This window comes from Berghia stephanieae, chromosome 5 (assembly GCF_034508935.2).
Source record: "Berghia stephanieae isolate SIO BIC M18660-M18661 chromosome 5, UCSD_Bste_1.3, whole genome shotgun sequence".
Classification (NCBI taxonomy): domain Eukaryota; kingdom Metazoa; phylum Mollusca; class Gastropoda; order Nudibranchia; family Aeolidiidae; genus Berghia; species Berghia stephanieae.
Genome location: NC_088364.1, coordinates 85361750 through 85373251, shown reverse-complemented (window position 1 = coordinate 85373251; position 11502 = coordinate 85361750). Strand labels below are relative to the sequence as shown.

Below are 11502 nucleotides of genomic sequence, written 5' to 3'. Positions count from 1 at the left end.
ACTCAATATCAATAGCAATACTGTTATATTTATTATTATATTTAACTCTTATTTTGTTTCCATCAAAACCGATATCAACACTTGCCATAATCAAAACCACGATCAACACTGTTGCTACCATCAATACCACAAGCAATAGTGTTACCACCATTAATATCAACATCAACACTCTTACCGTCATCAATACCAATATCAATATTGTTGCCATATTCATATACAGCTTGATGTTAGAACTTTCAAGATACATGAATTGTCATAAGACAAAAAGACAAATTAAACAGGACCTGTAAAAGAAAAAAAAGCACGTGGGAATGATGTCTCATGGCTCATAACATCAAAACCTAGTAAGCAAAGAGAGATATAGATAAATAGATAGATAGATAGATAGATGGATAGATAGATAGAAAGATATATAGATACATGGACATATATATATATATATATATATAATATATATATATATATTTTATATATATATATATATATATATATATATATATATATAATTTTAATATTTACCACAATGTTGGAGTCAGTCTACATCCTTCCTACTCATTCTGTGAAGTTGATAACTGGGGACAACTTATATAGCGATTTGAGCACGTTTAGTGTATATTCCGCTATTCAACAGGTCAACTTTTTGTGTGTTTTTATACAATTGATGTTAAGAAAAATACTTTAACTATATTTACTGAAAGGTCTAATCTTTGTTGTTTCTTTCTTCTATCCATGTGTCATCAACAGTGGGTAAGTATCAGTCAGTTATATTATTTATTGTATGGTACGTTTAATGGCACCGACATTACTATCTATAGTTACCCAAGAATTCAATACTCAATATCAATAGCAATACTGTTATATTTATTATTATCTTTATCTATTATTATGTTTCCATCAAAATCGATATTAACACTTGTCATAATCAAAACCACGATCAACAGTGTTGCTACCATCAACACCACAATCAACAGTGTTACCACCATTAATATCAACATCAACACTCTTACCGTCATCAATACCAATATCAATATTGTTGCCATATTCATTTACGGCTTGATGTTAGAACGTTCAAGATACATGAATTGTCATAAGACAAAAAGACAAATTAAACAGGGCCTTTAAAAGAAAAAAAGCACGTTGGAATGATGTCTCATGGCTCACAATATCAAAACTTAATAAGCAAAGAGAGATATAGATAAATAGATAAATAAATAGCTAGATAAATGGATGGATAGATAGAAAGATAGATAGATACATGGATATATATATATATATATATATATATATATAATATATATATATATATATATATATATATATATATATATATATACTTTTAATATTTACGACAATGTTGGAGTCAGTCTACATCCTTCCCACTCATTCTGTGAAGATGATTACTGGGGACACCTTAGATAACGATTTGAGTACGTTTAGTGTATATTCCGCTATACAACAGGACATTTTTTTCTGTGTTATTATACAATTGATGTAAAGAAAAATACTTTAACTATATTTACTGAAATGACTAATCTTTGTTGTTTCTTTCTCCTATCCATGTGTCACTAACAGGGGGTAAGTATCAGTCAGTTATATTCTTTATTGTATGGTACGCCTAATGGCACCGACACTACTATCTATGGTTACCCCAGAATTCAATACTCAATATCAATAGCAATACTGTTGTATTTTTTATTATCTATATCTATTATTTTGTTTCCATCAAAAACGATATTAACACTGGCCATAATCAATACCACTATCAACACTGTTATCACCATTCATATAAATATCAACACGGTTACCGATATCAATACCAATATCAAAACTATTGATACATTTAATACCGATAGTATCACTGTTGTCATCAATTTCAACACTTTTGCCATCATCAGTACCAGTATTGCAATTCGATAAGGGTTGGTGTCAGACCGTACAAAATACATTAATTGTCATCAAATGAAAAGAAAAATTAAATAGTGCCTGTAAAATAAAAACTTAGAATGATGTCTCACGGCTCACAATATCATAACTTAGTATGCAAAGGGATATAGGGATAAATAAATAGATAGATAGATAGACAAAGAGATAGACAGATAGATATTTAGCTAGATATATATATATATATATATATATATATATATATATATATAGATAGATAGATAGATAGATAGATAGATAGATAGATAGATAGTATATTGATGATAGATAGATAGATAGATAGATAGATAGATAGATAGATATATAGATAGATTGATAGATTGATAGATAGATAAATAGATAGATAGATAGATAGATAGATAGATAGATAGATAGATAGATAGATAGATAGATAGATAGATAGAGAGAAAGAGAGACAGCGAGTGAGTGAGAGAGAGAGAAAGAGAGAGAGAGAGAGAGAGAGAGAGAGAGAGAGAGAGAGAGAGAGAGAGAGAGAGAGAGAGAGAGAGAGAGAGATAGAGTAGGTGGTTCAACCTCCGTTAGTGAACACATCTAGATAATATTGTAGAAGATAGGATGAGCATGTTAATTTAATTTAATAGAATGAGATACACAACGGTTTTAAAACAATCAAACGTGTAATCATAAGAATTGTGAGTTATGGGGTCTTGTGATATGACATTCGCTTTCGGATCGGAAAGTTCTTGGTTAAAGCCTTGTTCAGCGCATAGTTGAGTCCCTAGGAAAGAAATCTTTACTCACATTCTCTCACCCAAGAAGTGTAAAATGACTATCTCGGCGCTACCAACACGGTTACCACCATCAATATCAACATCAACACTGTTACCGTCATCAATACCAATATCAACACTGTTGCCATATTCAATCCCAATAATGTCAAACCGCCAAACCGTACTACAAACATAATTCCAATGGTGGAGTAGAGAAGAGAGGGAAACAAAAATAAAAAAGGTGACTAGAGTACTACTGGTACAATTTAAACCTTATCGTAAATCTGAACATATATGCAAAATCGCGTAAAAAATGCAAAACAAATCCAAACTAAAATGATGCAAGGAATTAAAATAATTTCAACTGAAAAACTATAAAATGCAATCAAACCCCCATAACAAAGGATAGCAACGCGGCACTAACCCATCTTCAGGAAATGCCCACTCTTTTTGATCAACTCATTATGTTTTAGTACTTGTCGTATGCATAAAGCCGCCACTACTGACAACAATAATAAACCATCTTAGCTATTTGGGAGAGCAAAATTATACCATCAATATACATTCGAATAAACATAGCAAACAAGTCTTTATATATAAGACTACTAATCAAAACACAATATAACTGAATATATGGAAATAATAGGATGATACAATACGTCTAGAGGCTAAAAATACATTTAGGCTTCACGATGCGCCCTGCTCTTGTTCGAACTCCATAATTTTCCTGTCCAACACTAACTCCTACTTCTTTAGGAAGGTTCGAACCATCACTACTTTCCGGTCGCTGTGAATCAGCCTCGGCATCATCACTCAGAGACCCTCTGCCTTCTAGTTCAAGAAGATGCAGTCTTTGTATTGGTCCAATAAACGACCCTTTCTTTGTTTTCACTTCTACTGTTCTTATAAGCTTGTCTTTACTTGGAATTAGCTTTGTCACTCTACCAAGTGGCCAATACAATTTTGAACAATTGTCTTCTCTGATGATAACAACATCGTTCAGTTTCAGACTCCCCATTGGTTTTGCCATAGGAGCATGAGGTAACTCTCTGATATAACTCTGTCTCCAAATAGACCAAAATTTCTCTAACTCTTCTGACCTCGATGCTGCCATTTGGCGCAAGTCATTTGCCGTTACACTCTCAGGGCTAAGGTTCGAACCCATGGCGGCCATGTTTCCACCATTAAGAAAGTGATTAGGAGTGAGAGCTTCCCAGCTATCTAGCGTGTCCCCGACAAATGTGAGTGGACGACTGTTGACACACATTTCTATTTCACATAACAGTGTGATAAGTTCTGATTTTGTAAGGCATCTGGTACTGATACTTTTCTTTAAACTGGACTTAACAGAACGGACAAGGCGTTCCCAAATTCCTCCAACCCATGGGCTTCTAGGTTTGATAAACTTCCATTTGGGACTTTTATCACCATATTCTTCTGCCAATTTTCTTGACGCTGACTGAAAAGCTTTAGCATTATCACTCATAACAGTCACTGGCATACGTCTTCTTGACACAAATCGTTTGAATGCCATCATGAACTGTTCAACTGTTAAACTGTCCACAAGCTCCAAATGAATAGCCCTTGTTACACCACATGTAAACAAACAAATGTAGTGCTTTTTCCCAACAAAGTCTGCGGTAAATATAGGCCCGGCAAAGTCTACCCCTGTTACAGAAAAGGGTTCAGATCTGCTAATTCTCTCCTTGGGGAGAGGAGCAATTGGCTGTTGGCATGGTAAAGAGTCATATCTAGAGCACCTGGCACACTGCCTTTTTACTTTTCTTGCTAATGTTCTCAACCCGATTATCCAGAACTCGTTCCGGATAGAAGATATCATGTGTGGAACACCTGCGTGCTTCGATTCTAAATGCTCACGACTTGTCAATAACTCTGAAACATGACATTTCGGCAAAATAATTGGGTGTTTGCACTCAAATGACGCTGAAGCAAACTGAAGTCGTCCTTGCAACCTCAAGAGACCATCTTCATCAATGAAAGAATTCAATTTACGCAACGGAGACCCCTTAGCCACCCTGCACTAAGGGTGTTGCTTTGTAGTGTCATCTCTTGGCACTCTGAGGAACATATCATGTTGACTTCCGCTTCATCTTGGATTTTCTCTTCTTGACTTTCCTTCTCTAAAACATCTGTTGGCCCATTTATCCACTCAGACGAATGCACCAAGGTATTTGCTGTCACTCCTCGTGTTCCCAAATCAGCAGGATTTTCTGATCCCTTGCAATGCTGCCAATTTGAGGGGGAAGTAAGTTGTTGGATTTCAGAAACTCTATTTGCAATGAAGGTTTTCCACTTTGAGGAATCACTGCGTATCCAGTGTAGAGCAACCATCGAGTCTGTCCAGCATATGTAATTTGTTTCCTCTGGCAGTTGTAATGCTTTCATTACAAAACGAAGGAGACGGGCTCCCAACAGACAACCCAACAATTCTAAACGAGGCAAGGTGACCTGTTTTACTGGTGCCACTCGTGACTTGGCCATAACCAATGTCATCCTCGTCCATCTTCTTCCTTCACACTTGAATACACAGCAGTACAATACCCCTTTTCACTCGCATCACAAAAGCAATGCATTTCTAAACTCTTCTTGTTGATCCAGGTGCACAACACCAAACACCTTGGTACTGCCCATGTCGACAATATGGACAATTCATGCATCCATGCTGAAAACCTTTTTTCTAGGCTGTCCGGATTTCTTCGTCCCATTCCACTCCCAATTTCCAGAGTTCTTGGAAGACAATCTTTGCTGTTATAGTGAAAGGACTGAGGAAGCCCAGCGGATCAAAAATTCTGGACAGCAAACTCAAAACTAACCGTTTGGTTACCACAACATCTGTTGTAAAGGGATAACCCATAAATTCAAAAACATCAGCCGTCGGATTCCACTTCAATCCCAAAATTTTGGCTGTGTCACTCTGTGGCATGACTCCATCTCTGAAATCTTTTTGAACTCTTTCTTTTACTGCCAAACTGTTAGAATTCCATTTGCACAGCTGCATGTTCGCTTCTGATATGATTTTGAATGCTGTCTTCTGCATCTCACATGCCTGGTCAATGTCATCTGCTCCAGTGAGAAGATCATCCATGTAGAAGTTATCTTTCATCTCTTCCAGAATCCTTGACTTCTCATACTTGTTGAGATGGTGTCTGACTGTTGCAATCAACAAAAATGGTGATGAGGTACATCCAAAGATCACTCTTTCACAGCGCATCACTCTCATGTTTTGGCCTTCCTTCAAAATAAACCTCTGTACGTCTTGGTCTTCCTTTTTCAATCTAATTTGAAGAAATGCCTTCTTGATATCTGCTGTCAGGGCTACCGGCCATCTTCGAAATCTAAGGAGGACATCGGCCAAATTGGGTAACAGATTGGGACCGGCATGAACGCAATCATTCAATGATATTCCATTCGATCCACGGCATGAGGCGTCAAACACAGGTCTGACCTTGGTCGTGACGCTCTCTTCTTTGATTACTGGAAAGTGAGGTATGTAATAAACTGGTCTGTTTTCTGGCTGCATTTCGTCCAAGGGAACCTCATGTATCACTCCTTCCTTTTCAAGAGCTTTGAATACATCAGCATATCTGGTGTCATCACCCAGCTTCCTGTCAAGTTTTTCAACTCTACTTTTTGCAGATTGAAAATTGCTCTGTAACTCTGACTTCATGACCCCGTCCTTCCATGGCAATGCAACTTCATACCTCTGATCTACAAACTTGACACTGTTCCTAAATTCTTCCCATACGGGGTTCCCTACTTCTGCATTGACCCCGTGGTTCGAATCATCCAAGATCCCAATTGCCTCAAGCTCCCAGAATTTCTTCACTGTACTATCACTTACACAACCCAGTGTCAAAAATTGTGAATGGGAGTTTTTGCCCTTTACTTCAGGGGAATGCCATGATACAGAAAGGATCCACTTACCGAAAATGGTCTCTTGAGCCACAAGTCTAATCTCACTGTTTATTACCTTACCTGATATTATTAACTCCCAATAATTATCAAGTCCAATCAAAACATCCACTCTCATTCTCTGACCCTTGTCATACTCATCTCCCCATTCTAAATCTGAGCCCACCTAAGACTTAAACTGAGCAAGACAATCAAGATTCACCCCTGGCCTGTATAATGTGCCACAAATTTCACCAATTTCTGTCAAACAGACTTTCGACTGCTTACCCGTCAGACCCTAAAAGGAAACTTCATAAACATTTCTTTCTCTTTTTTCTGATGGTCTGCCCCCACCAAAGGTGAAAAATGATGTCTCCTCCTTACTAATAAATTTGGGTTTTAAACTCTTCACACAGGAGGATGAGATGTAACTTTTATCAGCAGCGCTGTCAAACAAAACAAAAACGTCAACATCATTGACTTTCACTTTGCAGCTTTGCATGACAGTCTGTCTTCCTGTAAACTCAGACTTGGCGTAAATCACGCAGTTGCCTGACCCCCCATTTTCATTTGCACTGTCTTCAGCTCTGTTTGTGTTTTGTTGCAGCACTCTAATTTTGGTAACAAAACACCTTATGGTGACCTTTATGGCAAATCGAACATTTGAATCTACAATTCTTAGCCAAATGTGAAGGCCGGAAACACTTGAAACAAAGATTACTGTTCTTTGTTTTCTCTCTAATTTTTTCAGTGTCCATTTCCGCCAGCTCTGGACATTTATCACTGTAATGGCTGTCCCTTTTACCACAGAAAACACAAACACAAGCACGATTCTGATTGTCTCTTTTTTCACTTGTCATCAACGCAGACGCAGTGTTCTTCCTTTTCTCGTACGCCACTGCCACCCTTGCTTTTTCGTGTGTTGGTGGCAAATCGAAATGTTGGGAAAGTTCCCGTCTTTGAATTTCGCCGTGGAGAAAATCCATCAAAAAGAGTAAGTCCGACTCTCGTTTGTCGCTCGTTCGGGCCCATTCCATACGAAAGTCACTTGGCAGTCGACTCAATATCAGGGGTGTCAAAATGACCCCATACTGTTACCCTGAAATTCCAAAGTTCTCTAAACTCCGAATGTGTGACTGAACTAGGTTGTAAAAAGTCCACATATTTTTCACATTCCTTACGTTGACCTCAGTTGCCAGAAGTTTTTGAATATGGTCGAAAACTATTTTTTCTTTTCTATCGTAACGTTGTCGAAGAATTTCAAGTGCGTGACGATAATTTTCTCCGGTCAAACTTAGTCCTTTGATACACGAAAGGGCTTCTCCCGACAACAGTGATTGCAGATACGAAAACTTGGTGATATCAGGTAGCGTCGCTTCATCAATAAGCGCTCGAAACGAATCAAAGAATGAAGGCCACTCAGTGTAATCCCCCGAAAAACCTGCCAATTGTATTTTTGGCAAGTTTGCTGCACTAGGATTAAAACGCCCTGATCCATTGTCCTGTGTTTCACTATTGTTAGCGTTCACACTGCGCTCCGGTTCCATGGAGGTCTGAATCTCAACTAGTTTCATTTCTGCAGCCGCCTTAGCCGATCTGCACTCAAGTAGGAATAAATGTTCATTTTCAATGACACGCTGCAAGTCCTCTTCAGAAAGGAACAACAGTTCGAGTTCTTCTTGCACTGATGTTAACTTATCTTGTCGCCTTTTAAAATCTGCCAATGCGTCGGCCAATTCAGCTGAAGAAACGTCGAATCTGGCAACAAGCTGTTTTCTCACGTGAAAGCCATCCTTTCGTCGCAGACCTGCGTTTTTTTTGCTTCTTCCATACTAACTAGTGGTATCGAATACACTGGAGGACACTACGTCGCCTCTTCTAACAACAATGGAGGAAAATGAAACCAACGACTGTCAACTGAATATCTACTTGCCTGCTTCTCCTCAAACAAAACACACAGTCCAATTAACGAAAATCTAGAGGATCCCGGTTTTCAGCGCCAAAATGTTAGTCAATAAATTGAACTGAGTCTCCAAAGATACTTTTAAACACTTTATTTACAGGCAAGATTGTTTACAAATAAAACATGATGCTTCCTCTTTGACAGTCACCAAAAAATATCAACCTTCTCTCCGTAGTAATCGTTCTCTAGATTACTTCCGTTCAAAATACACAACATTATCTCTACCAATTCAACACAGTTGTCATTGTGAATACCTGCATTATCAATGCCAATATCAACACAGTTGTCAATATTAATACGTGCATTATCTCTACAAACAAAAAAGAAAATCGAACAAAGACTTCAGCAGTCTAAGAGATTACCTAGTCAAAGAAAATCTAAAAAACATACTCGCTTCAAATCTTTCGTCAAAGAATTTAAAGGATGCCTCTAACCCAGTTGAAATTCAACATCTTATCCAAAGCGTGCTGATGAGCAGGGAAACAACACTGCCTGAGAGAAGTAGTACACAAAAACATTATTACTGTTCAATAATGCATGACTTATCACAGCAGCAAAAACAACTGAGACTCAAATACGCATGCAAAGAACACAATGAAGAGACAAAGAAATGAAATCATGCATAAAATTAAATCTCAATCAATAGATAATTACAACAAGAAAATAGATGAGATTGTGACAGAAATAAATAGTACGAGTGACAGTATCAAAATGTCCAAAGCGGGGGATACAATCAAAAGACAAAAACACATAATAGACTTATAAATCAAAGATATATGTAAGAAGCCCTTATGTAATGATAAATAAATTATAAACATTATAAGCATGTACTACATTGAGACATACAAGGGCATTCAAGAAGTGGAACCATTCGATTCTACCAATTCAGAGATTGAAACACCTGTAACGCCCTAAGAAATAAGTGAAGCCATACAAAAGCTCAATAACAACAGATCGCCAGGTCTAGATGGTGTTTGAGCAGAAGAACTAAAATGTCTTGACGACGAAGGCATGCAAATACTAACTGATATGTATAATAGGATATTTAAGACAAAAACAAGTTCTCAATCTTGGAAGTGGAAAACTCATTCTGCTAAACAAACCAAATAAAAAGATTAAAGCACAATCACCCTCAACAGAATTAGAGAAAAGGTAGAGGAATATCTTTCACATTCACAAAGTGGGTTTAGAAAAGATAGAAGCACTGCAGACATAGTATGGGCCCATCGATTGCTAAAAGCCAGAACGGAGAAATATAAGGAAGAATTTATCATATTTGGAATCGATATGAGTTCAGCTTTCGACGCCATATGCAGAACTAAACTGTTATCAATCCTTGACTCATTCTTGGACAAAGATCACGTAAAGCTCATAAGATATCTATTATCAAATACTACATTACAATTTGAATCCGGCGGAGAATTAACAACAATATTAACCTCAATTGGGTCCCCTCGAGGAGGCAGCTTGGGTCTAATTATATTCACGATATACCTTGAATCGGCCATGAAATATCTAAGATCAAAATTACCACCAAAAAAGAAGATCACTCGTGAATTAATATACGCAGACGATACAGACCTAATCTTTGAATCAGAACATCAAGCGAAAATATACTTGCCAATAATATCAACTACACTAGAAGCATGGAATCTGAAAGTGAATCCATCCAAAACAGAATATACAAAAATCAAGAGAAATTTAAGTGAATGGAAAAGTGTACGTAAACTTGGCAATTTGATCAACGAAAGCAGCTGGCCACCAATGCATTCAACCAACTTCAAAAGTTATGAAACAGAAATAGCATAATCAGTGAGAATAAACGAATACAGATTTACGAGGCACTGATTATTCCGATATTAACATATAATTGTGGAACCTGGGGCCTCACAAAAAAGAACTTAGAAAGTCTCGATTCATACCTCCGGAAACAATTACGTCGCGTAATTGGAATCTATTGGCTAGAGACAATTACAAATACTGATCACTATGACAAAACCAGGGTCCAACGCCTGAGTACAATAATAAAAGAATAGCGATGGAAGTTATTTGGTCACATCTTACGTCGAGAAGATAACATCCCAGCCCAAACTGCAATGATAGAATATTTCCTTCATGGCAATAAATATGTAGGGAGAACACCAACATCAATGGGTACTACCCTGAACCAGGACCTCTCTACATATCAGAAATTTCTGGATTCAAATGAGGCCGAATTAATCCCTGTAGAACTAAGAAATACCGCAGTGCCCTCCGTACTTAAGTCACAACAAGATCTTGGCAGCCTCAAAACCTTGGCCCAGGACCGTGACCAATGGAAACAATTAACAACATGGATGGAGAGAGCAGCTATACTTATCGACCATGACTGAATCACACAATTCTCAGCAAGCGTCATTCGGACTGCGAAAATTACTACTACTACTTATCTCTACCAATATCATCACAGTTGTTAATATTAATAGCTGCATTATCTCTACCAATATCAAACAGTTTCGAATATTAATACCTGCATAATTAATACCAATATCAACACAATTGTCATTAAGAATAACTATACACAATTGCCGCCATCAATACCAATATCAACACAAATGTCATTATGAATAACTATACAAAATTGCCGCCATCAATACCAATATCAACAGAATTGTCATTATGAATAACTATACACAATTGCCGCCATCAATACCAATATCAACACAATTGTCATTATGAATAACTAAACACAATTGCCGCCATCAATACCAATATCAACACAATTGTCATTATGAATAACTATACACAATTGCCGCCATCAATACCAATATCAACACAATTGTCATTATGAATAACTATACACAATTGCCGCCATCAATACCTATATCAACACGTTGGAACGGATTAGATCGGAATAGTACAGACAATGAATGTGTGATAAAGGACATTTGTCATAATTATAGCGTTGAGATGTCA

The 11502-nt window shown here is 37.2% G+C and overlaps 2 protein-coding genes across 2 annotated transcripts; both read right to left on the bottom strand.

Annotated features, from left to right (window-relative positions):
* Nucleotides 1-3333: 3333 nt before the first annotated feature.
* Nucleotides 3334-4512, bottom strand: LOC144974037 (uncharacterized). Its single transcript, XM_078916926.1, has one exon. It carries the CDS (start codon nt 4510-4512, stop codon nt 3334-3336), a length of 1179 nt encoding a protein of 392 aa, XP_078773052.1.
* Nucleotides 4513-5370: 858 nt separating this feature from the next.
* On the bottom strand, nt 5371-6723 carry LOC144974035 (uncharacterized). The gene has a single exon (XM_078916925.1). It carries the CDS (start codon nt 6721-6723, stop codon nt 5371-5373), a length of 1353 nt encoding a protein of 450 aa, XP_078773051.1.
* Nucleotides 6724-11502: the final 4779 nt, after the last annotated feature.

Excerpts from the sequence above, each read along its gene's own strand:
- LOC144974037 (XM_078916926.1), bottom strand. The coding sequence starts at position 4,512 with ATGATATCTTCTATCCGGAACGAGTTCTGGATAATCGGGTTGAGAACA.
- LOC144974035 (XM_078916925.1), bottom strand. The coding sequence starts at position 6,723 with ATGAGAGTGGATGTTTTGATTGGACTTGATAATTATTGGGAGTTAATA.